The sequence below is a fragment of the Aotus nancymaae genome, unplaced genomic scaffold (assembly GCF_030222135.1).
Source record: "Aotus nancymaae isolate 86718 unplaced genomic scaffold, 86718_ANA_hifiasm-v0.15.2.pri h1tg000049l, whole genome shotgun sequence".
Lineage (NCBI taxonomy): Eukaryota > Metazoa > Chordata > Mammalia > Primates > Aotidae > Aotus > Aotus nancymaae.
Genome location: NW_026988463.1, coordinates 307,914 through 327,375, shown reverse-complemented (window position 1 = coordinate 327,375; position 19,462 = coordinate 307,914). Strand labels below are relative to the sequence as shown.

The 19,462-nt window shown below is 51.0% G+C and overlaps 1 protein-coding gene across 2 annotated transcripts in view; it reads left to right on the top strand.

Moving 5' to 3' along the window:
* AXIN1 (axin 1) overlaps positions 1-19,462 on the top strand; it is a 54,419-nt gene that overhangs the window by 11,275 nt on the left and 23,682 nt on the right. For both annotated transcript variants that reach the window (XM_012468699.2, XM_012468698.2), the window contains exon 2: positions 18,760-18,900. In XM_012468699.2, the coding sequence (XP_012324122.1) occupies positions 18,760-18,900 (141 nt within the window). The remainder of the gene's footprint in view (positions 1-18,759; positions 18,901-19,462) is intronic.

Genomic DNA, 19,462 nt, shown 5'->3' with positions numbered 1-19,462 from the left:
CTGCATGCTATGTTATTGGTATGCTGTGGTACTGGGTGCTGTGTTATTGGGTGCCATGGTACTGCATGCTATGTTATTGGTATGTGTGGTACTGGGTGCTGTGTTATTGGCATACTATGGTACTGGGTGCTATGGTACTCGGTGCTATGCTATTGGCATGCTATGGTACCTCATACTGTGTTACTGGTATGCTATGGTACTGGGTACTGTGTTATTGGTATGCTGTGGTACTGGGTGCTGTGTTATTGGTATGCTGTGGTACTGGGTGCCGTGTTATTGGTGTGCTGTGGTACTGGGTGCCGTGTTATTGGTGTGCTGTGGTACTGGGTGCCGTGTTATTGGTGTCCATGGTACTGGTGTTATGTGCTCATGCCAAAAGAACCTGAAAGAGAGAAGAGTTGGGTTTAGAATTTAGGTTGGGTGGCACCTCCCCCGAAATTTGGAGGAAGTACACCATCGCCTTCTGTTTTTCTGACTCCATTCTCTTCATATGGTGTGGATGGGGCTTTTTCCCTCCCTCCACACATTTTTTGGATGTTTTCTTTATCAATAGTGTTATTTCATAACATTGTGTTTTGCTTGGGGCTTTTCTCTTTCTTTGTGCCAAAGAAACTTGTCCTTTAATTCTGGACTTTAAAAAAATGCTATTTCTTTCCCTTTTTTTTTGCCGAGGCAGGCCTGGAAAAAAGTGTTGAGCGATCCTCCTGCCTCAGCCTCCAGAGTAGCTGGGACTACAGGCACCAGCACACCCCATTAATGTTGTTTCTTTTTGAGACAGAGTTTCGCTCTTGTTGCCCAGGCTGGAGTGCAGTGGCACGATCTCGGCTCACTGCAGCCTCTGCCTCCCGGGTTCAAGTGATTCTCCTGCCTCAGCTTCCTGGGCTCAAGTGATTCTTCTGCCTTGGCCTCCCAAAGTGCTGGGATTAGAAGGCATGAACTTTCATGCCTGGCTGTAATTTTTTTTTTTTTACCAACAACATGTCCTATTTAATTCTTTTCTCTCTCTCTTTTTTTTTTTTTTTTGGGGGGGGTGGGGGGAGACAGAGTCCCAAGTAGCTACAGGCATCATGCACCACCATACCTGGCTAATTTTGTATTTTTAGTAGAGATGGGATTTCTCCATGTTGGTCAGGCTGGTCTCGAACTCCAGATCTCAGGTGATCCATGTGCCTCGGCCCCCCAAAGTGCTGGAATTATAGGAGTGAGCTGTCATGCCCAGCCCACCCGGCTAATTTTTTACAATTTTCATTAGAGACAAGGTCTCCCTGTGTTGCCCAGGCCGGTCTCAAAGTCCTGGCCTTGAGCAGTCCTCCTACCTTGCCCTCTCAGAGAGTTGAGATTTCAGGTGTGAGCCATTGCATCTCACCAGTAATGTTATTTCTTTGATAATTTCTTCTCTTTCATCTTCACTGTTTCTCATTTTAAAACTTGAGATCTTACTTATGGACCACTTATGGTGGTCCTGGCTGTTCGGATTCTGGAGCTGAGTGAATGAACTGAGTGAGAGTCTGGGACTTGCTGGTTTATTGTGCAGACTTCAGTCTCATTTCTTACTCCAGTCCTAATCCACCCTCCCCTCTCCCTGTACCTGCTGTTGCTAGGTCGGGAACCTTTCTTTTTTTTGAGATGAAGTCTTGCTCTGTTGCCAGGCTGGAGTGCAGTGGACCATCTAGAGTTATCCTTTATATTTTATATTTCTTTTTGTTGTGTTTTCATGGGTCTTTTCAATGCATTTTTTTCCTGCCCTTGCTTTCTGAATATACACTCAAAATAGATCAACATTTTTTGTCTAGATCAACATTTAGAAATCTTTCTGGAGATTTTAAGATGTTCATTGTGTGTTTTGTTTTTTTTTTGAGTCGGAGTCTTACTCTGTAGCTCAGGCTGGAGTTCAATGGCATGATCTTGGCTAACTGCAACTTCTGCCTCCTGGTCCTGGTTCAAGCAATTCTCCTGCCTCAGCCTCCTGAGTAGCTGGGATTACAGGCACATGCCACCACGCTCGGCTAATTTTTGTGTTTTTAGTAGAGATGGGGTTTCTCCATGTCGGTCAGGCTGGTCTGGAACTCCTGACCTTGTGATCCATCCACGTTGGTCTCCCAAAGTGCTGGGATTACAGGTGTGAGCCACCTCGCCTGGCTGTCATATCTTTTCAAAACATTTTTTCCTACCCTTGCTTTCTGAATATACACTCAAAAGAAAAATCATTTTTTTTTCTACATCAACATTTAAAAAGGTTTTTTCAATTTCTACTTGTTTGTTTTTGTTTTTTGCAGGCAGGGTCTTGCTGTGTCACCCAGGCAGGAATGCAGTGACACAGTCATGGCTTACTGCCCTAGATGTCCCAGGCTCAGGCGATCCTTTATAGGCGTGAGCCACCACGCCCGGCTATCTTTTATCTCTTATACTGAGTTTTTACTGTACGTCTTCTGTGTTTAGCAGTGTTGAGATGCATGAGTGCTTACCATTGTGCTGCAGTGGCCTCCAGTATTCACCACAGTCACATGCTGCATGGGCGGTGCCCAGGATCCACAGGCCCTGCTGCACAGCCTGGGTATGCAGCGCTCCAGGTGTGTGAGTCACTCCATGATGTTCGCACAGGACAAAGCCGCCTAGTGACGTGTTTCTCAGAACGCAGCCCTGTTGTTGAGCAGCGTGTGACTGCACTTGGAGTGTGCGGGCTGCCAGCTGGCTTTGTTGCTTGGGGACCCCCAGATGTCATTGTCTGTAGGTCTTTTCTCTGGGTGATTCGTTTCCCCCTGGAGGATGCCCCAATCTCGTTCTGGTGGTCCTGGCTGTTCGGATTCTGGAGGTGAGTGAATGAACTGAGTGAGAGTCTGGGACTTGCTGGTTTATTGTGCAGACTTCAGTTTCATTTCTTATTCCAGTCCTAATCCACCTTCCTCTCTCCCTGCACCTGCTGTTGCTAAGTCGGGAACCTTTTTTTTTTTTTTTTTGAGAAGGAGTCTTGCTCTGTTGCCAGGCTGGAGTGCAGTGGTGCAATCTTAGCTCACTGCAACCTCCACCTCCTGGCTTCAAGTAGTTCTTCTGCCTCAGCCTCCTGAGTAGCTGGGATTACAGGCATGTGCCACCACGCCTGCCTAATATTTGTATTTTTAGTAGAGACAGGGTTTCTCCATGTTGGTCAGGCTGGTCTCGAACTCCTGACTTCGTGATCCACCTGCCTCGGCCTCCTAAAGTGCTGGGATTACAGGTGTGAGCTACCGTGCCCGGCCACGTTCATCCTTAATATTGGTAGTTTCTCCGGTGTTATGGAGGGCTGGGTGAGGACGGGGCCTAGGGTCTGAGCACCCCTGAAATGTTGCCATGACAATTGCTGTTTCCAGAGTTATCCCCTACCCATCCCCAGTAGGGAGGCATCTTTTTTTAAACACAAACATAATCACCTTGGAGAAGAATTTGTGAAGGACACGGGCAGCATGGAGCATGACTGGTTGCGGGGAGTCCTGCAGGATGTGCAGTTGGGAGCGGCAGCATCAGGGAGGGATTACTCCTAATGAAAATGCACTTTGGAACGCCTGTAGTACCCTTGTGATTACTCAGTGAATAAAGATCACACGCACACACACAGGCTCTCGGGCACCTGCTCTTTGCAGGTTTACCTGTAGTGGACGCAGCAGCAGAAGCACTCGTGTCTTTGGGGTAAGTGGAGGCTGCTTCCTACTTGCATGTAGCTCTTGTTTTGTTGGGTTTTGTTTTCTTTTTTTTTTTAAGACGGAGTTTCGCTCTTGTTACCCAGACTGGAGTGCAATGGTGCGATCTCGGCTCACCGCAACCTCCGCTTCCCGGGTTCAGGCAATTCTCCTGCCTCAGCCTCCTGAGTAGCTGGGATTACAGGCACGCACCACCCCGTGCCCAGCTAATTTTTTGTATTTTTAGTAAAGACGGGGTTTCACCATGTTGACCAGGATGGTCTCGATCTCTTGACCTTGTGATCTGCCCGCCTCAGCCTCCCAAAGTGCTGGGGTTACAGGTGTGAGCCACCGTGCCTGGCCCGGGTTTTGTTTTCTGTGGTTTTTTTGAGGTAGGGTCTTGCTCTGTTACCCAGGCTGGAATACAGTGGCACAGTCTCAGTTCACTGCAGCCTCCACCTCCTGGGCTCAAGAGATCCTTCTGCCTCAGCCTCCTGAGTAGCTGAGACCACAGGCGCACACCATCACGCCCAGCTAATTTCTATATTTTTTATAGAGACGGGGTTTCCCTGTGTTGTCCAGGTTGGTCTCAAACTCCCGGGCTCAAGTGATCCACCCTCCTTGACCTCCCAAAGTGCTGGGATTACAGGTGTGAGCCACTGCACCTGGCCTTGATTTTCTTATAGGAGCTCCTTGAGGACTCTGTTCATCTTAGGGAGGAAAATTGATTCCGTTCCTGGCAGTGAACAGTGTTTTGGAGAGCAAAAGGAGAGACAAGGAAAATGGCACGCAAGTGTCCGAGAAAAGCTGCGTGTGAGCGGAGAGGAAAGATCTCTGCTGTGGCCCAAAGGCAGCTTTTCGCTGAACACGGCTGATGGAGAGACGACGTCTTGCTCTGTTGTCAGGCTGGAGTGCAGTGACACAGTCTCAGCTCACTGCTGCCTCTGCTGCCTGGGTTCAAGTGAGTCCCCTGCCCCAGCCTCCCGAGTAGCTGGGATTGCAGGCCCTGCCACCATGCCCTTTTTGTATTTTTAGTGGAGATGGGATTTTGCCATGTTGACCAGGCTGGTGTCAGACTCCTCGCCTCAGGTCGTCTGCCTGCCTCAGCCTCCCAAAGTGCTAGGATTATAGGTGTGAGCCACTGCACCTAGCCTGTTTTTTAAACGTTTTCTTTCTTTTTTTTGTTGTTATTATTTTATTATTTATTATTTCTGTCACCCAGGCTGGAGTACAGTGGTGTGACCACTGCTCACTTCAGTCTCAACTAGAGATGGGGTTTTTCACCATGTTGGCCAGGCTGGTCTCGAATTCCTGACCTCAGTGATCTGTCTACCTTTGCCTCCCAAAGTGCTGGGATTACAGGCATGAGCCACCATGCCTGGCCCTGGCCAATTTTTTTATTTTAATTTTTTGTAGAGATTAGATTCTTGCTTTGTTGCCTAGGCTGATCTTGAACCCCTGGCCTCAAGCAATTCTCCTGCCTTGGCCACTCAATCCATTGGGATTATAGGTGTGAGCCACCGTGCCTGGCTGTAGGCTTTATGTCCTGTTTCTGAAAGTTAAATATGTTTTACTTGTGGTTGTGACATTGCCGCTGCGAATTCTCAAAACTGTCCTTGGACTGTGAGGCCCTTGGTTCTTGCTGGTCAACCACCATTTGCAGGAGCTGTGAACAGAGAACTCTCAGGGACTGTTGTCGCTGCTGGAGGCCACCAATCTGTGGACTTCCGCACTGCCTGTCTCAGGCATCGGGCCATCTGCAAGCCCCTAGCGAGGTGTGGGAGCGTCGTGCCATATGTGTGGAAACTGAGGACTTGGGAGATTAAGTAACTTCCCATCTGCTGTAGTCAGAGTCAAGCCCTTAGCCACCTCAGCCTCTTGAACCTGCAGGCTGGGAAATGGTGCTTTTGAGCAGGGACTCAGTGAGGCTGGGGGTCAGACCAGTGGCCTAGGTGTGCCTGTGTGATCTGAGGATGACGTGAGTAGAGGCACTGGGGTGAGGGCCCCTCGTGCAGGGTCAGGCTTGCACTGTTCCTCGGACATTCCATTAGCTTTGGAATTTAAAGCCCGTGTGCTGTGTGCGGATGTTGGAGAGACCATAAAGATAAAGCACGTCCATGATGAACAAAAAGGTTTGCACATCAAAGCACCAGGCCGTTTGTGTTTTGGCTTTGTTCTCACACGTCCGCTTACCGCTGTACCTTCTATATGCTTGCAGGAACATTTGGTAGATTCTCATGACTTAGTCACGTTTGGTTCATTTGGGTAAAGTGAAACTCCTTTTAAAAGAAGCAAAAAAAAAAAAAAAAAAAAAAAATCAAATATCTCATAAAAATAAAGATTTTCTATTTGTGCATCAGGGTGTTTCTTTCCAGACAGGGGCTTCTTCCTGCTGTACACTCAGAGTCAAGGCAACTAGACACAGCTTCTTGGGAGTGTCAGGGATGCCCAGTGAAGGGCTCCAGGGTCACTGACATGTAATAAAGAGAGTGAACGCAGCTTGCAACTTGCAGTTTCTCAGTTACTTGAAGGGAACAAATCAGAGTGCTCCATGTACAGAATTTTTACCTGAACTAGATTCACAAGTGTCAGGTGTTTTAATTTTTAATAAGCCGTGGCTTTCAAAAGTTGTCATTTTCGTCTTGTAGCTTCGGCATTGAAAGCTGGTCTCCTTCAGGTGAGTTTTGTGCAGGATTCAGGGACCATGACTGTAAGCCTGCAGCCTGGTTTTGGGTGAGTAATGGATTCAGAGTTCTGCTGAGGAGGCTCTGAGGCTGACGTGAGACTTGCCACCCTGCCGTGTGCAAGGCCTTGCCCAGGGCCATTGTAAAGACCCTGGGGCGGCAGGGCAGATTGTATCTTGTAAATGACTCCAAATTGCCCGCAATTTGTTGGGAGTTGCCTCTTCTAAATGTTTGTTACGTATCTGAGCTTGTGAAGGGTAATTGGCTCTTCTTTGGAACTGATAAATTCCTGGACGGTTCTGCTCCAGGGGTTAAGGCTGGAGTGAGGGGCTGGCGTCTCCTGGGGAGGAAAGAATAAAGCATTTTTTTATTCTACTTTTTAAATGTTACCACTCTTCATCACATAAAATGTTTCTTATCAGATCCTTGTGAACCTAAAACTGTGATGTGAAGCCATTTGTGTAATTTCAGGCTCTGAAGAGACTTTTGCGACATGTAAGAACTCTGGCAGTGAGCTGCACAAAACTGATTAAATGCACCGTGTTTACGCTGAGCAGAGGAGAGAGGTCTTTGGTTTTATAACTGATCATGTTTGAGCACTAACTAGCGGGTTTAATTAGTGAGTTATTTGGTGCTTTATAATTTTCAGAGTGTTCTTCATGTACGTTATTTCCTAGTTTTCAGTCACCGCGCCCATGGAGATATAACATGCAAAGACAGATTGTTGTTGGAGTTACATAAGAAAGACGTCTGGTAGTGGGCACAGTGGCTCACACCTGTAATCCCAGCACTTTGGGAGGCTGAGGTGGGTGGATTGCTTGAGCCCAGGAATTCGAGACCAGCCTGGGCAACATAGGGAGGCCCCATCTCTACAAAAAAAAAAAAAAAAGGAAAAGAAAAATTAGCTGGGTGTGGTGGCACACACCTGTGGTCCTAGCCACTTGGGAAGCTGAGGTGGGAGGGTCACCTGAGGCCGGAAGGTTGAGGCTGCAGTGAGCCGTGATTGCACCACTGCTCTCCAGCCTGGGTGACAGAGAAAGACCCTGTCTCAAAAATAAAAATTAAAAAAAGAAAAAAAAAACATGTTTGGTGCAGGAAATTAGAAAACAGAGAACAAAAAATGGTCTGATATTCCACTGCTCAGAGATACTACTGTTCTGTCTAGATCCCTCTAGATTTTTCTTAGCATTTTTTTCGTCAAAAAATGGGATCCTAATTCATGTTACCCACTCTGTATGTTTTTCCCTATCCTTTTTTTTTCTTTTTGAGAGTGTTGCTCTGTCACCTAGGCTGAAGTGCAGTGGCACAATCTGGGCTCACTGCAACCTGCACCTCCTGGGTTCAAGCGATTCTTCTGCCTCAGCCTCCTGAGTAGCTAGGATGACAGACACCCGCCACCACGCCTGGCTGATTTTTGTATTTGTAGTAGAGAATGGGTTTCACCATGTTGGTCAGGCTAGTCTCGAACTCCTGACCTTGTGATCCTCCTGCCTTGGCCTCCCAAAGTGCTGGAATTACAGGCGTGAGTCACTGCACCCGGCCCACTAACGTTTTAAATAGTTACTGGTGTGAGCAGGATGGCAGCACCTGGGGGTTCTGTAGAGAGGACAGGGTGCCCAGCCAGACTCTCCCTGCTTGCCCTCTCCTGTCTGTAGCACCCGTTGCCATGTGCCTTTCAAAATCACGAGTGTTTGGGTTCCTGTGAATATGTTGTTCTTCTGACATTAGAGCCTTGAATTTGGTTAAGTATTTATCATTTTTTTTTTAGTGACAGGATCTTGCTCTGTCACCCAGGCTGAAGTCAGTGGCATGATCATGGCTCACTGCATCCTTAACCTCCTGGGCTCAGGTGATCATCCTGCCTCATCCTCCTAAGTAGCTGGGACCACAGGTGCACACACCACACCTGGCTAATTTTCAGATTCTTTGTGGGGATGAGGTCTCACCTTGTTGTCCAGGCTGGTCTTGAACTCCAGGACTCAACTGATCCACCCACTTCAGCTTCCCAGAATGCTGGGGTTACAGGTGTGAGCCACCCTGCCTGGACCTTGGCTTGAGACTTTTTTTGTAGAGACAAGGTCTTGCTTTCTTACTCGGGTGGATCTCGAACTCCTGGCTTTAAGGCATTCTCCTGCCTTAGCCTCCTAAAGTGCTAGGATTACAAGCTTGAGCCACTAAGCATTTGTTTAGACTCTCACAGGCAGTTACTTGGAATTGTGGGTTTAAGCGTGGCCTTTCCCACCCAGTCCCCCAACTAATGTGCCTTGGTTGCTGGGCTCTGGGAAAGGCTTTCTGCATCGTGTGCCTGGCCTCACCCAAGCACTGTTTGCTGAGGTGCTCAGAAACCTTATAAAGAAGTGGCCACTATCATTTCTTCTTTGTAAGCTAGGAATTGCCAGACTGCCCATGATCAGTAGCCAGCAAGTGGTGGTGAGGGACATTTGGCCACAGTTCTGAGCTGTTGGTCTCCTGGGACAGCGGGTGTGGGTAGCCGCCAGGGCTTTCCTGACTGTGCTGTGCGTGTAGACAGTCTGCAGAAACACATGCCTTCCCTATCCTCACCGTTTGATTTTGACCATAAAGGGCCTTTGATATGTTGTGCAATTCGCAGTGGGTGGGTGGGTGCGCCAGTGCTATTATAAAATAAATAAAAGTCTGGCTGCGGAGTGGAACCACAGCGCAGCCTCCTAGGCACAGGTGACAGGGCTGAGCCAGAAGCTCCTGCCTGGTGCCTGGTGATTCATTCTCTTGCCCTTTCGTGTCTGCCATCCCGAGTGACCGAGAACTCACCTGCTCATTCAGTGTGAGTTGGGGGGGGCGGGGTTAGCTCATCATCTGTTCCTGCCCCTGGAGTGACACCAAGTATCTGCCGCCCACGCAGAACACGCAACAGATACGTTGTAGGTGGGACATGTTGGGACCTGATGGGGGTGCGGGCAGTCTTGGCTGACCCTTCTGGCAGAGGCCACATCCCTGATTTTCCATGAAGTAAAACAGAGATTTTTATAACTGATGGCGGCTTGCTTTTGATCACTTTTTTTTTTCTTTGTGAAATGGAGTCTTGCTCTGTCACCCAGGCTGTAGTATGGTAGCATGACCTCAGCTCACTGCAGCCTCTGCCTCCCAGGTTAAGCTATTCTTCTGCCTCAGCCTCCCAAGTAGCTGGAACTACAGGCTTGCGCCACCATGCCCACCTCATTTTTTGTATTTTTAATAAAGATGAGGTTTTGCCATGTTGGCCACGATGGTCTCAATCTTTTGACCTCGTGACCCGCCCGCCTTGGCCTCCCATAGTGCTGGGATTATAGGCATAAGTCACCATGCCTGGCCCTGGATGACATTTTTTAGTATAAACGTTGTGACCTTTGGGTGCAGAGGTAGGTTATTTGTTATATATGTAGTATACAAGTGACAGCATCTGCATGAATGGGGGCCAGTCGTCGCTATTGCTAAAACAGAAGCAAGACCTCTCCATGGCCGGTGTGAACCAGCGTGGGCCTTTTTCGTGGTCAGCGGGAACGAGGGGTCCCTCTGTGTCAGCATCTTGCATTTTGTGCACTGTGCCTTTGTCACATTCATCTGAAAGTTAATGTGAGGTGAGGAACCACTGGCCCTCCTTCTCTGAGAGCCCGTCTGTTTTGGTCGTTCCTTGCTGTTTCTGAAGGCTCCGCGGTATTGGAAAGCGGAGCTCACAGAGCAGGGTGCCTTGTTGGGGAGCAGCCCTCCTCTCTTCTTCCCTGGGCTGGAGCCGGCAGCCACGTGGGATGGACTCACGGTGCACACCTGATGCAGGCTTCCCATCCTCGGCAGTCGGCCCCCACGAGCAGCAGGTTGAGCCCTGCTCTGGGCTTGGACCGGGTTTGTGTCTCCGATTTTGCTGCTGCTGCGGGGCGAGGGGTGGGGAGGGCGCTGGCTGTGGCTGGCTGTTGGCCTCAGAGTCAGCTTGGCCCACTGGGATGCGCTGCCCCAACTCCAGGTCACACTGCCAAGCAGTTGGAGAATACTGTGGTGCCTTCTGGCATGGCACACGGCAGAAAAGGGCGAGCCGCTGATAACCACGGAGGCAGGAGTGCATCTCAGGGTCCAGTGCTGAGTGAAGAAAGCCAGAGCAGAGCAGAGAGGGCACAAGCTCCTGGTGAGACAGCATTCAACCAGAACTCCAGAAAAGGCAGGCTGACCTTGAGTGACAGGTGGATTTCCAAGGGGCACAGGGAAGCTTGGGGGACAGGGTTGACAACGTGGGCTGAGGCAGTGATTTCTTGGGACACGGAGCGCCCGCGCGGGGCCGAGGCAGTGGTTTCCTGGGACACAGGGACACTCGGGTGGGCTGAGGGGATGGTTTCCTGGTACGCGGGGCGTACTGCCGTGGGTTAGGAAGATGGTTTCCTGGTATACAGTGGCGTCCTTGGGGGCTGAGATGGTTTCGCGGGGAGTGGGTGCCTGTGCGGGGCTGGGGCAATGACGTGGTTCTCATCAGAACTCACAGGTAGGACTGTAATTCTGCGCGTGCCGCCGAGCAGTGGTGCTCCAGTAGAGCTGATTTTTACACAGCTGTTGCCTTGCCTTCGTTCATCCAAGCGTTCTGGGCTCTCAGGACCTGTGCCTGGGGCAGTGGTGCCTCGGCAGAGGACTCTAACCGGCTGGGCCTAGGAAGGGCCTTCGGCCTGGGTAAGCTGCCTCTGCAGGGCGGGTTCTGTCTGCTGGCTGTGCTGTTCCCGTGGGTCAGGATGCAGGTTTCTGATGGCACTGTTGGTGTTTGAGGGTTGGACCGCTCACTTGCGGCGCCCCTTCCTCCTCCTAGTATAAATTACTACTTATCTTGTCAAAATAGGGATCAGGTAAGTGTGTTTGCGTGTGTCATGTGCTAATGTGTGGCTTGTGGCCTTGTGATCACAACACTGCAAGCGTCTAATGACCGCCTGTGGGCATTTTATGTTATGCTTGTCAGGCTTCTGTTTATCCCCACAAACTCTGCTGGACACTGTGGGGGGGTTGGGCAGGAAGCGGCTCATGGTGCCCTTGGCCATGTGGTCCTTGCAAACCTCCCCAGTTGACCGTGGGCCTCGTGGGCCTGTGCCTGACCTGCCTTTCTGTATCGCTTCTACCCCGAGCTGCTTTCCAGCCATTTTCTTTGCACCCTCAATCTGGCCTCCATCCTCCTCCCAGGAGGGCTCAGAAAGGATCCAGCAGGAGACCTGTGGAGCAGATGCAGCCCCATCTATGGGATCAGCGTCCTTGGGCAGGCGGCCTCGCACCCAGTGCTGACCCATAATGTGACCAAGGCCACTCTCTGACACTTGGCCCCAGATCTGCACTGCATGGAGGCTGCTGGTCAGTGGGTAAAGTCCTATTTCAGTATGATTTGCTAACTCAGCTCCTGCACAGGCCTCCCACACCTGTGCAGAGGAAACACAGCCGCAGGAGCACAACTGTCCCCACACCTGTGCGCTGGTGCACACTCCGCTGCGGACGGGTACAGGGTGACGGGTTGCAGACTGTTTCAGAGCTTAGACAGCATTTGAGGGGAGATGTACTCAGTCATGAGTCATCGCCGCCTGTTAGACCCAGCTACCAGCAGAGCCCTGCACAGCACTCACCCCTCAGGGCCACCCCTTGAGCCAGGCCTGGGGGAAGCACCAGCCACCCTGCTCTGAGCCAGGCCTGGGGCAAGCACCCAGCTTTGTGCCTGCGGCATGCGCTGCCTGGGTTTCTTGCCTCTGGGTTTCTGTGGCGGTAAGATGGGTACTCTGTGCTTCTCAGGAGGCCGTGCGTCTTTGGGTCTGTGTGGCCACCTCCGTCTTCGTGGCTGGCTCACTTGGAGTTGGGCTTTTATTGGCTCATTCCTGGCTCATCATCCAGGGCTCACAGATGTGTGTTCCCAGCCATTTTACTAATTCCAGCTTCCATCTTTCAGAGTACAGCTGGTCCCCAACTTAGGAGATGCTTCCACTTAGGTCTTTTCAACTTTATGACGACCCTGAAGCATTCAGGGTACCTGTCAACGAAGGGGAGGACTGTGTCTGGATAACCCTTTGTAAGTTGAGATTCACTTTCCACATCATATTCTCGGCCATGAGAGGTTTATCGGGATGCAGTCCTGTCATGAGTTGAGGAGCTCTGTAGTTGGAGAAGGCGATTTGCGTCTCAAAATGGCTACAATTATTTTAGGTGGTGTGCTGACCTGTGCTGCTTAAGCAAAAGCATCAGAACTGACTTCTAACAACCCCCAGGTGCGGGCGGGGCAGGGGCACATTGTGTGCAGAGCCCTACTGGGGCTGCTGTTCGCTGTTTCCCTACAGTGGTTGTCACCAGGTACCACGTGGTGGTGCCTTACTACCATGGAGGGCGGCAGCTCCTGTCTGGGTGTGGAAGGCACAGAGGGGAGCAAACCCAGAATGTCCCTGAGCATGGGCAGCATTGAGGCAGGAGGGCAGGGCAGGGCCTGGAGCAGTGGCTTTGGCTGATTCCCAGGGCCAGATGTCCTCCAGCCGCCGCCTCCCATGTGCTGGTGGCTTCCCTCACACCCAGCTGCCTGCGTGCTTATTCATTTGGTCTTTTGGCATTAAACATTTTTTTGCCATTAATTTGTATATTCTTGAGTGTACTTAGTAATTCTAAAGGTATTTGATGAGGAAGGCCAGAACTGTCTCACATTTACATGTATGTGTTAAAGGGTGTGGTGGGCTGGTGTGAAACTTGACCTGTTTTTCAATTTCTCCATGAAGCCGTCACAGTGAAGCTTCATAATTTTGTGTAATTTTTCTGTTTAGATTTTATTCACCTCTATGTTACATTTTTGGTGGTGGTGTCTTACCTTGCAGGAATCCTTTTAAAGCATTTGCCCCTTTGCAGTTAGTTCAGTAATTTAAATGATCTGATTCGTGGCCGTGCACGGTGGCTCATGCCTGTAATCCTAGCACATTAGGACCCTGAGGCAGGTGGACTGCTTGAGCTCAGGAGTTCAAGACCAGCCTGGGCGACACGGTGAGACCTCATCTATATAAAAAGTGAAAAAGTAGTCGGGCGTGGTAGCACACACCTGTAGTCTCAGCTACCCGGGATGCTGAGGTGGGAGCCTGGCGGGGGAAAAAAAGCATTGCTCAAGAGTGTGTGGGAGGCCGTCATTTCTGAGGTTCTCATGCCGCCTGGGACGAGGCAGGTGCCATGTGTGAGACTGAGACACGTCCAGGCATACGACCCAATGAAAGAACTGTACAACATTACTTTTTCAGAGGGAGGAAATGGAAAGCAAAAAATATCCTAAAGAAGGCAGGAAAGAGCAGAAGGAAGCAGAGCAAGTGCGATAGAGCGGCTCGATCCAGCGGAGGCCCGGCTCCCTCCACATCACACTAAACGTAACCGAGCCAGACAGCTTCATTCAAAGGAAAATTGTCAAACTGTATTTTTAAAAGACTGGCTGCTTACACAAGCACAAGAATATAGAATGGTTAAATGTGAAAAACCGGAAGATGAGAGTGCCGCAGTGATCAGAGAGCCGGCGCGGTGGCAGTGCTGGGTGTGGGAGTGGCCGCGGGAGTCCCAGAGAGGTTCCTTTCTGCAGCCGGAGGAGCACCTTTCTCCACCGTCCACGAACACGTTCCTGTGGGTCTCCTGGGCAGGCGAGACCTGCTGTGTTGCCCTGACACTTGGCCCTCCTAGGCCAGCCTGCAGTGTGCTGGCCGCCGCTCAGCTTATTTCCTGTTGCCTTGAAGCTAATAGGGCCCTCTGGACTGTGCTGTCAAACCCCACTAGGTGTTTTGATGATGCAATTCCTGGGCATTGATTCTGCCTTCAGCCTCCCCTCACTGTGTCACTGGACTTTCTCTTCTGTGATGGGCACATTTTTCCCTAAGTCTTCATGCCTTCTCATGCCTCCTCTCCACAACATTTTGGTGGCGTGATCGTGGCTCGGACTCCTAGGCTCAAGCGAGTATCATGCCTCACCCTCCCAAATCGCTGAGATTCCAGGTGTGTGCCACCACATCAGACCCTAAAGAAAGCTTTTGAACACACAGAAAAGTTGCCGGGATCCTGCCACCACCTGCTCTGCAGGGTCTCCTGGCCTCTGTGTCCCTGGACTCTGCCCGAGTCCCCACGCCTGTTCCAGAAGAGCTGTGCACATTTTCCTGTTGCGGGCCGTCAGCGTGGGGGTGCTGGGCACACCTCCTACCAAGGTTCCAGACTGCATTCTCACTGCACAGCCAGGGGACAGATCCTTCCACAGCATCTCCACGTGTCTGAGAAGTGCAGGAGCAAGTGGAGGTGCTCGTGAGGGGAAACACACATAGGCACACGTAAGTGCACACATGGGCATGCACACAGGCACACACAGGCACACGGGTACACACGCAGGTGGATACATAGGCACGCATGCACAGTCACACAGGCGGTCCCCAGGCGTGCAGACACAAATCACGCATCCATGGGCACACACACAGGCAGGCATGCAAGAACATGCCCCTCCCGCCGCTGGATCCCAGCTCTGTTTGTAGGGATCCTGGAGCTCCCACGTGACCTCCCCTTGTACACGTCTGACCAGAACGTTCTCAGTTGCATCAACTGGTAGTGAAGGCCAAGCCCAGCCGCCTGTGTCTTCACGTGCAAGAGCCGTCTGAGCACTGAGGGGCAGGTCCCAGGAGCCAGGGCTCTTGTCTGCGATTTTTAAGAAGAGAAACAGTTAACAGGCTGCCTTTCTTCCTTTTCTTTCCTCCCAGCTACTTTCTCCCGCTTCTCTCCCCGTTGTCGCCTGACCTTGGTGCTTGCGTGCAGTGGAACTTGCCGTATGCTGGAGTCTGCGGAAAACTGGAAACCCGAGTTTCTCCTGATTCTCATTTTAAAGACAAACAGGGTTTTCATAAATGCGAAAGGCACACCTGGGAAGTCAGAGTGGGAGAGGCATATGGAACTGGACACGTGAACACGGAAGGCTTGGTTCTGCTGTATGTGGCTCCCAAGTGACGGGACAGGTGTGAGCCCCACGGCAGCATGAGGGCGGGCCACATGGCTCCAGGGTGTGCCGAGACAGACGTGCCCATGTGCTGTGGGCCTAGACGTCTGTGCAGCAGGGGACTTCTCTCTTCAGTTAGAAATGTTTTCATTTGGCCAAATGGGTGTTTCTAGAAAGTAACCAAAGTTCAGTGTTCTTTAATAGTAACGGGGAAACTTAAAATTAGTTTTAGTTTAGTACTTAACCTGAGATCTGAATGTGGCTGCGGTGGTTGTTAGAGTGACAATATTGGTAGCTGCTGAGCAGCTGTGGCTTTAAGTATTAAAGGAATAACCGTGTCATTTAAAAATACTGCGTGATGCTTAAAGCACAGAGCGCAAAGCTGCAAGCTGGTTTCATTTTATCTGCTCTCTGTCAGGTACAGAGAGGAGAGAGCCAACCTTGTGGCCCAGCCACAGGTGGTCAGTGTCTCCAGAGAACCCGTTTCCCGAGAGTGGCCCTGTGGTTGCTGTCAGCCTGGGGCTGCCATCAGCCTGGCCATGACTGTCCATGGAGTGCAGTGAGCTACCAGGCCACAGTGGGTGGGTAAGAGGGACTGGTGGACGATGGTGCTGACAGGGCCCTGACCTGATGAACCATGTTTTCCACTGTGGCTCGGGACCCTGGCGCCTGCCTCCCAAACAGCTCAGCTGCATGGTGGCCTCAATGCAGAGTGTGGTAACCCACACTGTCCATATGAAAGGCCCTGCTTGCATGTTGTAGCCTCTTGCTGTGGTCTCCTGCTGTGCCCTCTGGAGTGCACGGAGGCTGCAGCCCCAGAGGAAATGGCCCTGTGCAGTGAGGCCCCAGCCACCAGCACTGCAGGCTGTCCCCAGCTGACAGCAACAGATCACCACCCCAGGCATCCCATGTTACCAGAGTTCAAGGTACCGGGCTGCCCGCCCCCCTCCCCATCATATCAAAGGGCCTTTCCTGGCATGAGTAGAATTGGGCTTTCCGAGTTGGGTGAGGTGGCTCATGCCTGTAATCCCAGTACTTCAGGAGGCTGAGGTGGGTGGATCATGAGGTCAGGAAATTGAGACCATCCTGGCCAAGATGGTGAAACCCTGTCTCTACTAAAAATACAAAAAATAGCCGGTGTGGTGTCACGTGCCTGTAATCCCAGCTACTCAGGAGGCTGAGGCAGGAGAATTGCTTGAATGCAGGAGGTGGAATTTGCAGTGAGCCGAGATTGTGTCACTGCAGTCCAGGCTGGGTGACAGAGTGAGACTCTGTCTTTAAAAAAAAAAAAAAAAAAAGAAGGCCAGGTGAGGTGGCTCACGCCTGTAATCGTAGCACTTTGGGAGGGTGAGGTGGGTGGATCACCCGAGGTCAGGAGTTTAAGACCAGCCTGGCCTTCATGGTGAAACCCCATCTTTAAAAAAAAAAGAATTGGGGCTTTCCCTAGGTTCTGCTCATCAGGTGGACACGCCGAGGACTCTGATGCGCAGCTTCCCAAGTCTCTGATGCAGGTGTGCTTGCGCCACCGACGTGGCAGTTCCTCTGGCCACGTGTGCGGGCAGGGTGGCACATTGTAGCCTCTGGGAGCTGTCTTGTGTCGCCGTGACCTGTGGAGATCCCGCTGATGTAGTCGTCCCCCCTCGGGGGACACATTCGAAGACCCCAGTGGATGCCTGAACCCCAGTAGTGCTGAACCCTGCATACGCTGTTTTCCCCTCTGGGAACACACCTCTGATCGAGTTTAACTTACAAGTTAGACACAGTGGGAACTAAGGACAATTGAGACCCAAACGGAAGAACTGTAATGGTACGCTGTGGTAAACATCCTGTGAAGGGGTCTGTTTCTCTCAAAATCGTACTGCACTGTGCTCACCTAGTTTCAGATCTTGGTTGAACGCAAGTAACTGAAACCAGGAAAAGCAAAGCTGAGGCGGGGGCAGCTGCTAGAAGGGAGAGGCATGCTCAGGGCACACTGCGGGGTTTAGCAGTTAGGGGCCCTGCAGAGTCCACACGCCAGCTGGTTGGCAGCATAGCAGAGCACCCGGCACGGGCACATGCCTGTGACAGGAGTTAGATTTGATGGAGAGAGGCGCTTAAAATTATTGAGGACAAGATGGATTATTCAGTATTTAATGCTAACAGCTGGCTCTCCATTTTGATGTAAAGGGGTGAGCTAGATTTTATTTATTTTTACCTTTAGGCCCCGTTGGACTGAGCTAGATTTTGTTTGCACACATTTCGGGTAAAGATCTAAAAATATTTGGAGCATATAAAGAAAAATAGAATATATTTGTAATCTTGGAATAAGGAAGGCCCGTGTTTGCAAAATACAAAAAAATAGAGGAAAAGATTGGAATATCTGATTTCATAGAAGTGAAAAACTTTTACAGAAATGAACACGAGCAATGTTAAAAATGACATGTAGGGAGAGAATATTTCTCATATGTATAACCAGAGGTTAGGCCGGGCGCGGTGGGAGGCCAAAGTGGGTGGATCACCTGAGGTCAGGAGTTCAAGACCAGCCTGACCAACATGGAGAAACCCCGTCTCTACTAAAAATACAGACTTAGCCAGGCGTGGTGGCACATGCATGTAATCCCAGCTACTCGGGAGGCTGAGGCAGAAGAATCCCTTGAACTTGGGAGGCGGAGGTTGTGGTGAGCCGAGATCACACCATTGCACTCCAGCCTGGGCGGCAGAACAAACTGTCTCAAGAAAAAAAAAAAAAACCAGCGATAATAGCATGACTATTTAAAGACTTCTGTAAATCACTAAGAAACTCATAATCCACTCCATGGCAAACTGTATGAACAGATAAAGAGGAAGAAATATAAATGACAAGTACCCTAAACTGCCAATCTGACCGTTAATCAGGGAAATGTAGATTGAAACAAGGTGGCATTTCCGGCTAATTTGGTCGTAACAAGTGGAGGCAAATCTCTCCAGGAGCATCCCCTGCTAGGGGGACAGGAGGTGGCACCACACACACACACACACACACACACACACACACACACACACACGTTCACATATGGACCCGTGGACAACAGTCCCATGGCCGTCCTTGGCCTTGGGCACAGGCGCAGGGACGTCGTCTGAGGTGAAGCCTAAGGGCCTCACCCTGACTCAAAACCCAGTGTCTGCTCCCAGCATGCACTTTGGAAGGAGCAGAACATCTGCGTCCCATTTCTAGTGCTGTGCGCAGAAAACAAACCCAAATGGTGAGGTGTGGATGCTCTCTGTGTGCACTAAAGCATCCGCTGAATATCAGAGGAGATGCCTGCCTAGTGCTTTCATCCACCCCGCTGGAAAAGACGGGAGGACAGGCGGAGATGCTGGCCTTCTCTGCTCCATGTTTTCTCCTCATTGCTTGTGTTTTCAATTCATACATTAAGATATTCAGATAATATGAAAATGTGGATTAAAATGAGAGGTTGTTGGCAGGCTGTCACTAACGTGCCCTGCTTGTTCGCAGGTATGGATCCTGGCGGGAGCCAGTCAACCCCTATTATGTCAATGCCGGCTATGCCCTGGCCCCGGCCACCAGTGCCAACGACAGCGAGCAGCAGAGCCTGTCCAGCGATGCAGACACCCTGTCCCTCACGGACAGTAGCGTGTAAGTACCGCCCCGGATACCCAGTCCCTTGAGGACAGCAATGTTTAAGTCCCATGCCGGACACCCTGTTTCCCGCAGATGGCAGCATGTAAGTCCCACCCTGCTACAGAGTACGGCCAGCTCCGAGGGGGCTTCGTGCCAACCCAGTTCCGCCTAGGCTTTGTCATCAAGGGAAACGTTCCCTGGCCCCCCAGAACTCAATGAGAGCGTGTCTAACATGGAGGCAGGCTGCACTGCAGAGGCTGTCCTCCGAGCACTGTGAGCAAGGGCTCAGCTTTGTGTCAGTTGCTTCTCTCTGGGACCTCCCCACAAGGGAGGACGGAGGGTGAACCTGAGATGCACTCTAGGCTGCCCAGGCTGCAGTTTTCTGTTTGGTTTCCAGAGTCTGGGGTTTCTGCTTAAGGACAGACACAGGCCAGCTGCCTCAGCACTGGCTGTGGCGAGAGAGGTGGTCCCTGAGGGTGGGTTTCTGCTGACTCTGGTGCAGTGCAGGGTCCTGTCTTGTCCCCATCACCCACTTGGCAAGGGGCTGGGAGCAGGAACGAGTGAAGGTGCTGTGGTT